At 33.5% G+C, this 18,483-nt stretch overlaps 1 protein-coding gene across 9 annotated transcripts in view; it reads left to right on the forward strand.

Moving 5' to 3' along the window:
- The window catches only part of LOC105205668 (ileal sodium/bile acid cotransporter), a 36,874-nt gene extending 34,507 nt beyond the window's left edge, over positions 1-2,367 (forward strand). For 8 of the 9 annotated variants that reach the window (XM_039446157.1, XM_039446161.1, XM_039446170.1 and 5 more), the window contains one exon: positions 1,931-2,133. In XM_039446157.1, coding sequence (XP_039302091.1) covers positions 1,931-2,133 — 203 coding nt within the window. Of the gene's footprint in view, positions 1-1,930 lie in introns of all 9 variants that reach the window. The other variant, XM_039446150.1, reaches the window with a different exon arrangement.
- The last annotated feature ends 16,116 nt before the right edge of the window (positions 2,368-18,483 follow it).

Genomic DNA, 18,483 nt, shown 5'->3' on the forward strand with positions numbered 1-18,483 from the left:
TCTTAAGTCATAAGAATTCATAGTCGCCAAATAAGGTGACCTTCGCGAAGAAGATTTTGCTCAAGTAATTCTTATTTGAGTTGACATCGACTTGGCGAAGTTGATCTTAAGATTGTACTTATTTGCCGTTTGGCTATTTTCGTAATATTCCCTAGGACTTCTCCAATAGAAACGTTGCATTTAAGTAATATTTGTATACTGTAATACTATCTTATATATTATTAAGCTATGATTTTAATTTCATTTGAACTGAAGAGCTAACGGAATCGGCAGGTAATTGTTAAGTATTATTAATTAATATTAAATATTGCAAATATACCAGGGATGGCCTAGAGTATTTCGCTCGAGCACAAAGAAATCCTTATGATAAGCATATTTACATTCATCTTTCACCGTGATGTCTCTCAGTTTTTGCGAGTGATCCACATTTTACACTGCCTGATAAAATTGGCAATAAAGTCTCCAGCACAATTCGTTTCTAGTTAGCCGATATTATTTCTGCATGAGTAGGCGCTCAAGATAAACCAAGGTGATGATGACAATTCAGCGACTAGCTGACTAACTGAGCTGTATAAATATATATATATATATATATATATATATATATATATATATATATATATATATATATCTGCTTATGTTCACACCGTCCTTCTGAAAAATAAATTTATTGTTGTAATGCAATGTATCACATACAGAACAGTTTTTTCTGATGTGTCATTATTGATATTAATAGTTTAAAATTTAATACTACACTTAAAGTTTATAATAGCTGTAACCGTAAGAAATTGGTTAATCGTCGATTATTTTCTTATAAATTAACTATTATGGTCAATATCTTACATCAACTATTGGTCAATTTCTTACGGTTACTGCTATTATAAACCTACTTTAAGTAATTATAAACCAGCCTTAAGAATGCAGAACTTTTTTATTATCACTACAGATTTTACTTCAGATCAATTAAAAGTATGACCTTGGCCTAGTTTACACCGAGTACTTGATACACGTACTAACTAGTAATTTTCTATTAAATTATTTTAATTTCGGCAATAAATTTAAAGAATAATATACTAAGCTGGTACAATATAAATCGAGATAATTAAATATATGTATCATGTATACATGCATCGTCGAAAGTAAGATAATTTAATAGACAGTTACGAGTTAGTACGCGTATCAAGTGCTCGGTGTAAACTAGGCCCTTGTTTACACCGAGCACTTGATACGCGTACTAACTAATAATTTTCTATTAAATTGTTTTGATTTCGGCAATAAATTTAAAAAATAGTATATTAAGTTGGTATAATATGAATCAAGATAATTAAATATATGTATTATGTATACACGTATTGTCGACAGTAAGATAAATTAATAGAAAGTTACGAGTTAGTACGCGTATCAAGTGCTCGATGTAAACTAGGCCTATAACCGGAGCACGCAAACCACTTAACCTTCAAAAGCCTTGCTTAATACGTCCTCGGACACGTCTTTGCGAAGATCGTCTTATTTATAAATGTGTGCGTGAAATAAGAGTCTTAAATGACTATGAATTAATGACTAACAAGGTAGCCTTAAGCACATGCTTAGATGTGTTTATGAATCACATTAAGACATTCTCAAATAAGATCATCTTGAACAAGATAAGCCTTGAGCATTTGCTTAAATCCTGCCTTGTTTTTCGACTATGAATCTAGAGGGCACCTTAAGATTAAACTTAAGGTGATCTTAAGAATAAGTTCCGACTATGAATACGGGCCTTACAGTTCATGATTAACGTAACGACCAATAAGCTCTAGTCGTTTCATTAATCATGAACTGCGAGTATGTAGAAAGTGGTGACTTCTTAGTTTGGAAAATTTCCCCATGGACAGAATCAAAGTCCTTGGGTGTACACGCTCATAATAATCTAATAAAATTTTTTTTACAGTGGTTCCTGTGTCCGCTGCAATGATGACACCAATACCATTAGCAATTTTATTTATAATAAAATTGATTTATCAATACAGGCAAAAGGAAAAAGTGGAAATGACACTACATTCTGTTCCGTCTTTAGAAAAGCTTCAACAAACTGCAGATATTTCAACCATCACTCAATTAAATGACTCTAGATTGATTGATCGTGCAGAATAACTTATTTTTATATTAATAACATAAGAAATTATATTTTTTATATTTTATATATTGATATTGAAAATATAAATTTTGAATTAATTTATTTCAACTTCAGCTATAGCCAAGAAGTGGGACTTGGTTTACAAATATACTTAACCACACATCTTCCACACTCTCACGCATACTATCCCCTAATATCTCTGTCTCACCTATACATTGCCCTACCTCCCTGTCAATCGTCTATCTCCCCTCTACTCTCCTTCCCCTTTATCTAAACTTACCACCTACTTTCATAGGTCAAACTTTACATTTTTACATGTTTATCTTATGTTAATTACATCTTATAATACTTTATAATTATAATATAATATAATATAAGCCCTTACCGACCAAATAAAACAACAACAGAAAAAAAACAAGACAATACAGTAATAATACAATAACAATAAAATCAATAGAAATCTTTTTACAAAATGTACAAAGCTTATAACTAATGGACCAGTGATTATTTTATATGTTTACATGTTTACACTTATCTAACTGTACCCATTCTGATATTCCATCTAGTTTCTACATATAAATATAAATATACGCATAATGTACTAGCCTCTCTAACCTACATCATCATCCTCATTGCTCTTTCTATACTTCTCTTTTTCCCTTCAAAACTTAATTAATCTTCTCTTTTCTTTCATCTAAATCTTCGTTTTCCATTGCTCTTATTCTTTCCTTAACATTATTTCCTATTCCTACGAACCATTCCGTAGCCACCACACAATCTTCAGTAAAATGTTCCATATTATCTTTCCTTTTCTTATAAAAAATGCATCTTCTTTTTCCTTCTAGCCAATATTTATTATCGTTCTCCATATTACCACATCTTAATCTAACTAAAGCTCTTATTCCCTCGCTACTCATGCTCTCACTTATGATTTCCTGTTCTATATATTTTGGTATACTACCCACCCCGGTGAAATCCTTATATCTTTTATTATATCTAGCCTTTTTTATTTTACTATCTTCCACCTGTCTTTGCACATTTTTTTCTTTTTCTCTAATTTTCTCTATTAAATTTCTTTCTTCCCTTGGCATATTATTTATCGCAGTTAACCCCCAGCCATTCCTGTTATAATACCTTTCTCTTTCTTTACCATATAGCCATATCCATCTTTCTCTTCTTTTTTCTTCCCAACATATCTTAACCCATCTTTCTTCTCCCATTTTCTTTATCTTTTCTTCATACTTCCTGGCTCTAATACCCCACTCTATCTTTATTCCTAGTTCCCTTGTTAACAGATAACGTGGTGTACAAAAATCAAGTTTGAATACTCATCTCATATAATCTAACCAGATCTTTTCTAATTTTTTCCTTTCTTCTCATCCCCATAGTTCTACTCCAAATGCCATGACGCTCTCTACTAAATATTTGAATAATTTCCATCTTCTTACAAAATTATTTTTGCATATTCTTTCCTCTAGTCCCCAAACTAAGTTTGCTGCTATTCTACCTTTCCTTTTTAGTTTCTTTATGTGACTACCGTAATCTCCTTTTTTATTAAACATAAAACCTAGGTATTTAAAATTTTGTATCTCCTCTATTCCTCTCTTATCCCATTTCCATTTCCTTTTCTTCTCCCTTTCCTCGCTATTAAATATCATAATTTTCGATTTATCCTCGTTCAACTCTAACCTTCTATCTTTTAAAAATCTCTTCAAAGTGCCCATCATGTCTTTCATCGCTTCTTCATTTTTAGCTAATAAGATTACATCATCTGCGTATGCTAACGACTATATTCTTTCTTTTCCTAACTTTATTTCCCTTATCCCCCTATTCTCTAAATACTTATCTAAATCCGCCATATACATATTAAATAGTACCGGACTCAGGATGCACCCCTGCCTTACTCCTTTTCTTGTCTTGATTTCCTCCGATAGCCCTTCTTTTGTCCTGATTACTGCCTTTGTTTCCTTATAAATTACTTTTAGTCTGTCAATTAAATTTCCGTTTAACCTCTATTTTTCCATCAGGTCCCATAACTTTTCTCTATCAACATTGTCAAACGCTGCCCTAGATCCACGAAAAAGGCGAAGACCTTCCTTGCTTTCATCTCTCTCTCTCTCTCCCCCTCTCTCTCTCTCTCTCTCTCTCTCTCTCTCTCTCTGAATAACATGACTCAATATGAATATTTTATCCATTTGTTCCTCTTCCTTTTCTGAAACCTGCTTGGCTCTCTGGTATTATACATTTTTGGTCGAGCTCCTTTTCTACTCTTCTTCTTAGAATTTGTGCATATACCTTGTAAGCCGAGTATAACAAAGCGATTCCTCTATAATTTTCCACTCTTTCCGTGTCTCCTTTCTTATGCAGCCCCACATAGCACGTAATATTTCTGTGATATCACAGAATCATTGCAATATCACAGAAATATTACATATTACTGTGAAATATCACAGAAATATTACTGTGATATTACACAGTGATAATGACATTGAAATATTCCACTGATATCACAGAAATATCACAGAAATATTATTGTGATATTACACAGTGATAATAACATTAAAATATTCCAATGATATCATTGCAATATATTGTTGCAATATTTAATTTCAAAGAACAAGTTAATGTCAAACCACGTTTTTATTATGTCTTATTAATGCAACGTCACTATCTCTTTGATTAATTTCGATATTTTTAGTATTCTTAATATTCTTGGTAATTTCGGTATCCTATAGAAGAAATCAACTTACAAATAAAATAATTATGTCTTTGCCCTTTCGTGGAATAAAAGTAAATGTTAAGAAAAAAAATTAATTAACTTTATTATTAGTTTAGATATTTACTTAGTTTATTCCTTAAACTGTATATATGTATAAACTATAATGTACGCTCTTCTATGTAATCTATCAATTTAATTGCTGCTTTACAACTCGATCAATAATGATTTTATTAAAAAATTACAGAAAAACCTTTGTATTTATCTTATTGTCATTTATAATTTTTACAGAAGCACAAAATTGATTTTAATTTTTAAAAATTTTTATCATGAGGAATTTAAAAAAAAATGTTTACAAAAAGTTTTGTTAATACACATTTATTATTCACTTGGCAATAAATATTTCAAAGTATATTAAGAAGTTTTTAAGAAAATATACATTTTTACGTCATTTAATATTTACTGCTCGGTACATTATTTTGTGAAATAGTTTATTCATTAATATTGATTAGACTATTATACACCACAGTAAAAGGTTTTTCAAGTTAATTAAAATATTAAATTTCCAACAAATTTTTCTTTAGATTTTACTTTTTTTTCAACTCTATTAAAAAATATGATTATATATATTCTATCATTAATTAGGTATTTTACAATGTTCATTAATTATATGTATGTATATAATGTTGCGGCTCGGTCACCAACCGTCACAACATACGACGAAACAAGCGAGCGCGTACACAGCCGCTATGCGGTCCCGCCGTGTGTATAAGACTCCATGCAAACAAGTGAGTGCTGGCACCACCGCTAGGTGGCCGCGCCGCTGGAGACCTTCTCGTGAGTCAAGTGCAGCCTCAGGTGTTATATCTAGACGCCACTGCGGCTGACCGGGCCGACTCACCACGACTCACTAGCTCACACTTCAGTGAGATTTTAAAGAAAATTGTTGCTTGTTGTAATTTGGAAACAAATACTTGTTCTAATTTTTTTCCAATGTAACCTCCCTTGAAAAAAAAGTTGATAAACTTGTTTCAATAAACTGATTACTGATCAGTAACTGATTATATTTTGTCAGTTATTGATCAGTAATCAGTTTATTGAAACAAGTTTATCAATTTTTTTTTAAGAGGTACGTGTGGAACGCTGTTCCATATAAAATTTTATATTTTTACATGTAAATAATATTTTGTATTGTTATTTAATCTTGAACATAAATTAAAATTATAATTCAAATTGAATCTTTTTTAACAAAAATGAAAAAGGATACAAGAGATTTTTTTGTAAATTAAACATTTATTACGTTTACATTATTGTATTCTGTTTTAATAAATATAATTATTTTTTTATGTTTAATATATATTACATGTAACGATATGAAAATAATATTAAGAATAACAATAAAAATAAAATAAATTGAAGTAATTTATTTATTTAATTTTTTGCAATATTATTTAAATATCACATAAACATCACAGAAATATTGTGAAATATCACAGTAATATTACTATGAAATATCACAGTAATATTACTGTGATGCGTTTTCGCGGACATTTTGATATTACTGTGATATCACAGTAATATTTCGTGATATTTCTGCAATATTTCATTTGTAATATTGCAATGTAAAAGTGATATTGCTATGATATCACTGCAATATTACGTGCTATGTGGGGCGTGACAATGACACTCATCTTCCAGTCCTCCGGTATCTCCTTCTCCTGCCAGATTTCCTTTGTCAGATTTATCAGCCTTTTCTTTACTTTAGAACCGCCGAATTTCCAGGCTTCCGACGGTATTCCATCAATTTCTGCTGCTTTGCCTTTTTTCAGTCTCTTTATAGCCTCTGTTATTTCCTCATTACTTAGGTCGTCTGTGGCACTTGCTATTTGTTCCCCTGGATGTCTCCTTTCTTCACAACTTTTGTCATTCTGCACAATCTCTACTCTTTCAATCTCGCCTCCAATCAATTTACTAAAATGATTGGTTCACTTTTCTTTACTGATCTCATTTTTGATCCAATTGCCTTTACCTCTTTTTCTATTTATTACTTTCCATACTTGTGCCTCGTTCTTTAGATTTCTTAGCTCCTCTTCCTTCTCTTTCCATCGCTTTTTCCTTTCTTCTAAATGATCCCTGAGCTTTCTTCTTTTTTCTGTATCTTTCTCTGTTAAGCTTTCCTTTCTTCTATTTGTCATAAGCTCTGTGCACCATCTTTTTTCTTCTAGTGCAACTCTTGTTCGACCATTCTTTGAAATTTTTTTCTTGTACTTTCCTTTGTCTTTATCTTTACCATTGACTTGAGTACTAATTCCTTTAAGACCTTCCATTTTTCTTCTATAGTTTTCTCCACTATTGCCTCTTCTTCATCGTCTTTTTCCTTTGTCCTCTCTTTATATTCCATTATATTCTCTTCCCTCCATCTGTATATCTTTCTGTCCTCTTCTTTCTCCATGACCTTATTCTTCTTTATTCCTTTTCTGTTCTTCATCTTCAAGACCAGGGGCATGTGATCTGAGTCCGATCGACCTACGATCACAAGATCGTTTACAATTTCTCTACAATTTTTGTTTACCACTACATAATCTATTACTGAGCTCTCCCTTTTCCCTACATATGTGTATTCTCCTTCTTTATCATCTTTTGTTGTACCGTTCATAATATTTCCTCCGATTTCACCTACTAAATCTAAAAATTCCCTCCCTCTGTTAACTACTTTATCCTTGCTTCTACTACGTGTCACCCCCCCTATCCTTCCTCATCATTTCCTCCTTCTTCCTCTATTCTATCGTTAAAGTCTCCTCCTATTACTATATACTCTTCCTTATTTTTCTCTGTTATTCTTTCAATCGTATTTCTCATTGTTTCCCAGTTCCTAGTTGCATATATTTCCATTATTATAAATTTTAATTTGTCATCACTATTTTTAACCTTTGTAACTATCAGCCTCTTCATTTCTTTACTTTTTAACTTTAACTGTTTCTTTCCCCATTCTTTATTTACACCAATAATAAAACTACTCCTACCTTTACTTTTCTCCCTGATCGCAAAACTACATTCCCACTTGTGAGTCCTTGGTAATTTCTAATTTTTTCCTATCCTTTCTCTTCTACCTATGTCTCTATTAAACGGGAAGGTTCCGATAGCGCACAGTACTATTGCACACAAGCCTCTCACAACCACTCATAGCGCTTGAACAGAAGAATATCACTAGGTACCAGCCGCTGTGATTGGCTGTGTGCAATAGTACTGTGCGCTATCGGAACCTTCCCCTATTAAACATATATAGTCCATCCTCCCTATAAAATTCCAAAATTCCACGTCTTGTCTCCATATTCCTGCTATATTCCAGAAAACCATTCTCCTCCTCTCCTCCATCCCCCTCTCGCTATTTCACCCCTTTTTCACCTCCTGGCTTAGTTGAAATCCTGACTTCTCTTCTCTCTCTCTTTCTCTCTTCATTATCTCTCTTCTCATCACTTTTCCTCTCCCTATTCATCTCGCTCGTACTCCCACTAACTCCCTCTCCCTTCATATCCTCCTCTATTTCTTCCCAGCTTTTCCACTTATCTACTATTTTTACCCTACTTGTTCCTATTTTTATTTCAATTCCCTTCTTTCTTTACTCTCTCCGCCATTTGTGTATCTTTTCCTGTACCTTCCTTTAATTCCATGTTAAATCATTTTCTATAAATATTCTCCCCTCCTTTAGCTTGCTCTTTTTAATAATAATTTCCTTCTTTTTCTCTTCTCCATCTATTTTAGCAATTATAACTGATCCGCTTAATCTGCACATCATCACTTGACATCTAATTTCTTACCTATAAAATTCTCAATCCATGTTTTCTTATCTACCTCTTTTTCAAATTCTTTCATTCTATCCCCTAACCCTCTAATGACTATGTTATTGCATCTCTCCTTTCTTTCCCTTACAGCCATCCATCTTTTTATCTTATTCGCCTCTCTGTCTCTAAAACCTTCGCTTCCACTTGACCTTAAACTCCTGACGCTGCCCCACATGCTCTTTACTGATGTTCTACTCCTTTCCCCTCTATCACTATACCCCTCTTCATTGTTGCATAACCCCTCTTCTTCTATATTCCTAATCTTCTCTTTCCATTTTTCCATGCTTTCTACACTTTTTGTTACTTGCTGTATCTTATCGTCCCGCTTACCTTATCTATTCTTTATTAATTTTATTTTCTTCTTTAGATCTGTTATTATTCGCTTTAATTCTTTTACCTCATCTTGCCAGTACTTCTTTAACCTATCTATTTCTTTTTGCCATACTAACTTACTTACTTTTTCCATCTTCTTTAGTCTAAAGGTGCGAATTCATGCAGCGATAAATCGCTGGCGACTTTCCCCTTTTACCTCGATTTTCCCCTTCTACACATACTTGTGCCGAATCCGTTGGAATCCGTCGACAAATCGTCAGAAGTTCAACTTGGTTGAACTTCAACGACAAGTCGACACAATCGTGAGCAGTATGGAATCTTCAAATACCAGTTTAGGAACGGATACGTGAAAAAAGCTATGATCCTGACGGTCTTTTAAGTATGGAGCTACCCAATACTGTTTCTTTTTGTAATGCCGTTTCTCTTGTGTTTTTTGCAATTCCAACATTATAGCAGTTGTAATCACTATTCGTCTCTTTTTAATTGCTCTTGCTACTGCTGTTCCCAAAATATTTGCGCATTCAGCAGAATACACCTTATTTGAACGTATTGTCACTTTTATTTTTCTTCACTCTTCAATTTCTATTAAAAATAATACTTATTACTCTGTAATTATTACCCACATAGAACTAAAACCTCCAATGGACGTTTGCCGTGGGAGTACGGACTTTCCAGTGGACGTACCATGGACATCCAATGGACGGCCACTAGACATCCACAGTTCCGCATTGCGTACGTCCATTGGACGTCCATTAGACGTTAACAACGGATGTCCATTAGACGTTACGTGGATCATTAATAAAGGGTTCATAGAGCCTTAGTGGATGACAAACCGATGTCATGTGGATTATTAGTAGAGGCTTTATGGAGTCTCAGCAGATGTTACTTAGATTATTAATGGACGTGTACCGTGGAAGTTCGGACCTTCAGTGGACATCTAATGGACGGTAAAAAAAATTTTTTTTTAAACAAATTTTATTATTTTTATAGCTTAATCTGTATTCACTGTTTCACATATAACATTTTAATTTACTAATTACAATTACGTACTATTTTATAAATTTTTGAAACGCATCGGCGCCGGCGGGATTCGAACCTAAGATCTTCGGAACGATAACCTAGTATCTTAACACTGAGCTAAACGTACACTTGTGAGATTGTTAATAAAAAGTTATATTTGAAGTAAAGCTGATTTGAACAAGAAAAAACTGGCGTCTTGGGTATCGCGCGAACACTCTTATTAACCTTTTGTTTATTTAGCCTTAGATATTTTTAATATAAATTATATAAATAATTAAAACTTGTTTCTGCCCATGGCCAAATCAGTCAAAAAACAACAATTAGAAATAGTATCAAAGCATGAAAAAACATTAATGACGTAAAAAGCCCGTTGCCAAAGTTAATTTTGCAATTAGTTGTTATAAACAAATTGTCAAAACTGACTGTAGAGGAGAACTGATTGCGCCAATCGATTCACCGAGAAAAATTACTAAAAAAACATATATGACGCTTTTTTAATTGTCATAGTTGTTATAATTGTTATAAACAAATTAGTTGCATAATTGTTTTGATAAAGAGATAATGATCAAATTCCGTACAGAGAGCGCATGATATACGTAATATAACATTTTATCCTTGTTTAACTTCTAATGATCAACAAGGATAACGTCATGCGCATTATATGCTTTACGGAATCTATCTGACTTCTATGATAAAAGTAAAATTTCATGAAGCTATAGAAATTTTATGGACTTCTAATGGACGTCCATCTGACTTCCATGATGGAAGTAAAATCCTATGAAGCTATAGAGGTTTAATGGACTTCTAATGGACGTCCATCTGACTTCTATGATGGAAATAAAATCCCATGGAGCTATGGAGGTTGGATGGATGTCTAATGGAGATCTATCTGACTTCCATGATAGAAGTAAAATTCCATGGAGCTATGGAGGTTGGATGGATGTCTAATGGAGATCTATCTGACTTCCATGATGGAAGTAAAATCCCATGGAGCTATGGAGGTTGAATGGATGTCTAATGGAGATCTATCTGACTTCCATAATGGAAGTAAAATCCCATGGAGCTATGGAGGTTTTATAGACTTCTAATGGACGTCTATCTAACTTCCATGATGGAAGTAAAATCTCATGGAGCTATGGAGGTTTCATGAACTTCTAATGGATGTCCGTCTGACTGCTATGATGAAAATAAAATCCCATGGAGCTATGGAGGTTGGATGGATGTCTAATGGAGATCTATTTGACTTCCATGATGGAAGTAAAATTCCATGGAGCTATGGAGGTTTCATGGATTTCTAATGGACGTCCATCTAACTTCCATGATGGAAGTAAAATCCCATGGAGCTATGGAGGTTTCATGGACTTCTAATAGACGTCCATCTGACTTCCACCATGGAGATAGACGTCCCATGGAGGTATGGAAGGCCGATGGACATCCACTGGAGGTCAATTTCTATGTGGGTAACTAATAATTTACTGAGTTGATTGCGCCTATTGACACTAAACGCCTATTACGCCTTTTGCAATCAACTCAGTAAATTATTAGTTAATAATTACAGATTAATAAGTATTATTTTTAATAAAAATAATACTTATTTTATTTTATACTTTTTTAATACTTTTTTTATATTTATTGTACTTTTAATCGCTAGCGATTTGTCGCCACATGAATATGTACTAGGAGAAAAGCGACAGATACTTGCTGGCGTTACTTTTCCCCCACTTCTTCCAAGTCGCCAGCGATTTATCGCTGCATGAATTCGCAGCTTAAACAATACTCTCCGACCATTAGATTTATCTTCTGTCACTAACTTTCTTTGTCTAAGGTCCCTGCTTCCTTCCTTACCGACATCTCCCGCCTTGCTCGTCATCCTGCCTTAAGGGCCTCGCACATGAAATGCATAACATAACATAAGCACAACATAAAACCGATGGACCAATAAAAATGTTATGTAAATCAATATGGCGACTTTATGTTGGATGTTCATTGGTCCATCGGTCTTATGTTGTGCTTATGTTATGTTATGCATTTCATGTGCGAGGCCCTTTAACCTTACTTCCAGGCTGCTTCTTATGCACGTTAATTACCTCCTATTTCTTGCCTCCCCAACTCTCCCTTCAATTGTCTTAGCTTATCACCCTTCTCTCTCCCTTCCACGCCTCATTTGCACTCCTCCGCTAACTTCATTACCCTAATACGCTGTACACCCAAGGACTTTGATTCTGTCCATGGGGAAATTTTCTAAACTGAGAAGTCACCACTAGAGTCCTATATAAAGAGAGAAGCGACATCAAACCCCCACCACAACCTTCAGTATCCAATTGAGTGCTCCACCGCCATTTTGGGACAGCTCTAACGTCATCAAACACCATTCGTATCATTCTGCAACAGCTGTGTTCACAATATGGGTGCTCGCTTAGCCAATCAAGTATCAATCAGATTACCAATCAGAGCTTCGGACATCAATGTCGCTTCTCTCTTTATATAGGACTCTAGTCACCACTTTCTACATACTCGCAGTTCACGATTAATAAAACAACTAGAAATTATTGGTTGTTACGTTAATCATGAACTGTAAGCATGTAGAAAGATAGCGACTTCTCAGTTTGAAAAATTTCTCCATGGACAGAATCAAAGTCCTTAGGTGTACACCGGGGTGCGCACGATTGGACACCGCACGATTGGACACCACCACTCACAGCGGCCGATGCCTAGAGTTTTTCCGTTGGTTTGGTTAGATAAGTCAAGATGATTGGTTGGTGTCCAATCGTGCTGTGTCCAAAAGAGTGTCACCCGTGTACACCCAAGGACTTTGATTCTGTCCATGGGGAAATTTTCTAAACTAAGAAGTCACCACTTTCTACATACTCGCAGTTCATGATTAATGAAACGACTAGAGCTTATTGGTCGTTACGTTAATCATGAACTGTAAGTATGTAGAAATATAGCGACTTCTCAGTTTGAAAAATTTCCCCATGGACAGAATCAAAGTCCTTGGGTGTACAGTCATGTTCATTATAGTTGCGACACTTTTTCTTTGATGGTTTTTGGAATGTAGCCTTGCTCATCGAGCGGCAAACGTAATTGGTTGGATCCACAAGTAAGAACCAATCATGTTTTCAGCTCTCGTTATAGTTGCGCGTTCAGGAACGCATCTAAGAAAAAGTGTCGCAACTATAATGAACACGACTGTACACCCATGGAATTTGATTCTGTTCATGGGGAAATTTTCTAAACTAAAGCCTGCCGCAGACGATACGTTTTTTCTTACTGGATTTCTAACTGGATTTTCTTACTTGCTACCGTACGGGCAATGGTACTGGCAGTGCTACTGGCCGTGGCTTCACACGGTGTGAGTTTTCGTACGGGCTGAGCAACTGAAATTTGTTTCATAGAAGCGGCACGCTTAAATATGGATGAGATAGATGAGATGGATGAAATTATTGCAACAGTTGTACATTGTCGTAAAATTGCTATTGCATTATTTTTAATTATTGAAAAATTGCGACAACAAAATAAATATCGCCGACGTTTATGGAGTCGACAGTCAATACATTCTTTAATGCCTTACTTTTACTGTACTTATTATGGTAATTTGGTGTGTTTATCGCATATAAACATGGTTCCTATTAGTAGGCCTCTATTAAACATAAAATACTTTTTTTGGACTATTTTGAAGTCTTTCATTTTTGCACGACGTCATGTTTGCGAAGTGAATTCACGTTTGAACTTTGCAACACTTCGACAGTATAACCTGGTATAACCCAGTATAACCTATACAGACTGCGTCCTGATTGGCTTTCACAACCAGTACAGAATCACGTAAGAAAAATAGGACATGATCTATTACGAAAATCCAGTACGCGAGCCAGTAGCGTAGCCCGTAAGCTACCCATTTCCAGTACGGGAGCACGTAAGACTGCCAGTATAGGAGCACGTAAGCAATCCCGTAAGAAAAAACGTATCGTCTGCGGCAGGCTTTAGTCTCTTTATTTTTTTAAATAATAACACAAAAAATCAAAGATAAAGTTAAAAAGAATGATTTGAATTTAGATTTATTGTAATTTTTTTTGTCTAAACACTGGATTTCGTTTAAATTTCTTTGTAAAAATTAATTAATCTATTCTAAAGTTTGTGGTTATATCGGAAACAAATCAAAATTAATAAAACAATTATTAATTGTTAGGTACATATTAAAGCATATAATATTTCAAGCATGTCATATAGAATTCCTGTTTATTATAAACTTAGTAAAAATAACTTTGAAATTATTCAACTACATTACACATTAATCAATATTAATTTATATGTTAAAAATCAATAATGTTTCTAAAAATGTTCTTTTTATTCTTTTCCAGATCGTAAATAAACTTCAATTCTATGAATAAATAAAAATTACTGGAAAATGGATTTATATGAAGAGAGCATTATTGAACAATATCAATTTATGCTAACTTAAAATTTGTAAAATCTACTTTTCTTTATTAATTGTTTATTAGAGAGTAACAATATAAAAATGGAATATACGCATCATATATGCATACAATTATTTTAATTTTATTTATGTATATTCTTATATTATTACTCTCTAATGAACAACTAACAAAGAATAGCAGATTTTACACATTTTAAGTTAGCACAAATTGATACTGTTCAATAATGCTCTTTTCATGTCAATCCATTTTCCAGTAATTTTTATTTATTCTTGGAGTTGAAGTTTATTTACGATCTGGAAAAGAATAAAAAAAAACATTTTCAGAGACATTATTGATTTTTAACATATAAATTAATATTGATTAATGTATAATGTAATCCGATTGATTTGAAGTTGAATAACTTCAAAATTATTTTTACTAAGTTTATAGTAAACAGGAATTCTATATGATATGCTTGAAATATTATATGCTTTAATATGTACCTAATAATTAATAATTATTTTATTAATTTTGATTTGTTTCCGATATAACCACAAACTTTAGAATAGATTAATTAATTTTTACAAACAGAAATTTAAACGAAATCCAGTGTTTAGACAAAAAAACATTACAATAAATCTAAATTCAAATCATCCTTTTTAACTTTATCTTTGATTTTTTGTGTTATTATTTTAAAAAATAAAGAGATTTACTTTTAAAGCATGCTTTTTGGGGGTGACACTCTTTTGGACACAACACAATTGGATACCAACCAATTATATTGACTTATCTAACCAAACCAACGGAAAAACTCTAGGCATCGGCCGTTGTGAGTGGTGGTGTCCAATCGTGCGGTGTCCAATCTTGCGCACCCCCTTTTTGGTCTCCACGCTTTCGTCATCAATCGGATTACATTTGAGACAGCAATCGTCAATCCGATTAGCCTAGGGAAATTTTCTATACCTACGTTGAGTACCGTTGTTCAATCCAATCCGAGATCCGATTAGTTATCGTAAACACCCAATGTAACGATTAGAGTCTATTGATCGTTACGCTAATCCTAGTATGTAGAAAGATAACGACTTCTCAGTTTAGAAAATTTCCCCATGGACAGAATCAAATACGCTGGGTGTACACCCAAGGACTTTGATTCTGTCCATGAAGAAATTTTCCAAATTGAGAAGTCGCTATCTTTCTACATACTTACAGTTCATGATTAACGTAACGACCAATAAGCTCTAGTTGTTTCATTAATCATGAACTGCAAGCATGTAGAAAGTGGTGACTTCCCAGTTTGAAAAATTTTTCCATGTACAGAATCAAAGTCCTTGGGTGTACATACATGAAATAATTGATCAAAATATTTTATTTCCCATCATTTAATACATAAAATTTACAACTTTTTCCTGTAAAATCTATTTAATTTTATATATTACTATAATATATTAATGTATGTATGTGTATGCACAGCCCAACATAATGTTATGTAATAATAAATAATATTAATATTTTAATATTAATTCTATTCTTGTTAATTTATTTAACCTAAATCTAATCTTATCTCTTTTCTAAAAATGTTAACACTTATATTTGTTACATAACAATATATATTTATAATATAAATATTTTATATAAATAAAATAATTAAGTGAGGTAGTAATTATATAATTATAATAAAAAGTATAATAACACAAGTATTAATCTTACAAGTCACAGATAAAACAATTTCCTTTATTTAAAGACTTGAGACAAAACAGTCATTGTGCCTTTCTAAAGACTTAAGTCATAAAACTTGTCTTAAGGTTATAAAGGGCCTTGCACATGAAATGCATAACATAACATCAGCACAACATAAGACCAATGAGCCAATGAGCATCCAGCATACAGTCGCCATATTGTTTTACATAAAATTCTCATTGGTCCAGAGGCCTTATGCTATGCTTATGCTTTGTTATGCATTTTATGTGCAAGGCTCTTTAAAGGCCGCGTCACAAGCTTTTGCATAGCTGTATAACCGTATGCATAAAGAAATTGATTGGTCCATTTCCTTATGCATGTGTTAACGGACCAATTAATTTCCATATGCACGGTTAAGCAGCTCTGCAGAAACTTGTGCCGCGGCCTTAAAGGGCCTCGCACGTGAAATGCATAACAGAGCATAAGCACAACATAAAACCGACGGACCAATAAAAATGTTATGCATTTTATGTGCATCAATAAAAATGTTATGCATTTTATGTAAATCAATATGGCGACTTTATGCTGGATGCTCATTGGTCCATTGGTCTTATGGCCTAGTTTACACCGAATTACACTTAATACGCGTACCAACTCGTAATTTTCAATTAAGATATCTTATTTTCGACAATGCGTGTATATATGATACGTATATTTAATTATCTCGATTCATATTATACCAGTTTTGTATATTATTCTTTAAATTCATTACCGAAATTAAAATAGGCCTAGTTTACACCAAGCACTTGATACGCGTACTAACTCGTAACTTTCTATTAATTTATCTTACTTTCGACGATTGTACCAACTTAATATACTATTTTTTAAATTTATTGGCGAAATTAAGATATTTTAATAGAAAATTACTAGTTAGTACGCATTACAAGTGCTCGGTGTGAACTAGGCCATGGGGCGTAACTTGCGTAGCGTAATTTGCGTATTCTAGTAATTTCTAAAATACGTTATGCCATTTTAAAAGCCTTCTTCACATGCGTATTTCACGGAATTTCAAGAAATGCGTATCTAATGCAACCCATTGCTGATTAGGATTTCTCTTGTACTCTCTAACAGAAATGCTAAACAAATTTACGATTGGTTTTTGTAATTTACGCGTCTCGGAAAGTACGCTTCATGTGGAACTGATACTCTGCACACTAGTATGTGTGAATCATCTAAGTGCGAATCTAACCTGTGCGGGCATACATTCCTCTTACTTGTAATTTTCAAAAATTTATGTATTTAAAACGAAATAAATATATGTTACGCATTTAAGAAAAGAAAACATTTTACATGCAAGAAATTCAAGCAACACGGACATATCTATTAATGTACAACTATAACCTTAAAATTTTGTATCAACATATCGCAAGAAGGTTGGATATGACAGAATGTTATTACAGAATAGCTTTTATAAATAATAAATTTGTTATAAAACTGTTTCTTAATTTACCCTGATATCATTATCTATCTTTTAATTTTGTTCTGCTTATTTAAGTAATATATGTGTTACCAATACATGTATTACTACATGTATACAAAGTTTCTTACGCAGGAAATTGGATTCGACGTAACAATAATAACGTAAAAAGCGTAAAGTAACTAGGCAGAAGCTAATGTTCCAGTAAAACGATATCATTGGTCGGCACAAGTTACGCTTACGCAAGTTATGCCCCATGTGACGGCACCCTCAAGTGCTCGGTGTAAACTAGGCCTATGTTATGCTTATGTTATGTTACGCATTTCATGTGCAAGGCCCTTAAGGGGCTCACACATGAAATGCATAACATAACATAAGTACAACATAAGACCGATGGGCCAATGAGCATCCAGCATAAAGTCGTCATATTAATTTACATTACATTTTCATTGGTCCGTCGATCTTATGTTGTGCTTATGTTATGTTATGCATTTCATGTGCGAGGCCCTTTAAAGGCCACAGCACAGGCTTTTGCATAGCTGCATATCCTTATGCATAAGGAAGTTGATTGGTCCGTTATCACATGCATGAGGAAATAGACCAATCAGTTTCTTTATGCCTACGGTTATGCAGCTATGCAAAAGCCTGTGTCGCAGCCTTAATAGTTTATTGTAGAAAGCCTATTACAACAATTTAACCAATCGGTTAGTCCATTGATATTGACCAATCGCATTTGTTATTTTACACAATAGGCAATGCGATTGATCAACTCCAATGGACTAACCTCTCGGTTAGCTCTAACCTAGATTGGTGAAGAGGCTCTTAACCAATAGAAACGGTAGTACTAACGATCATGCGACGCAAGTGACCAAATCCTGAACTCATTT

This window comes from Solenopsis invicta, chromosome 1 (genome assembly GCF_016802725.1).
Source record: "Solenopsis invicta isolate M01_SB chromosome 1, UNIL_Sinv_3.0, whole genome shotgun sequence".
Classification (NCBI taxonomy): Eukaryota; Metazoa; Arthropoda; class Insecta; order Hymenoptera; family Formicidae; genus Solenopsis; species Solenopsis invicta.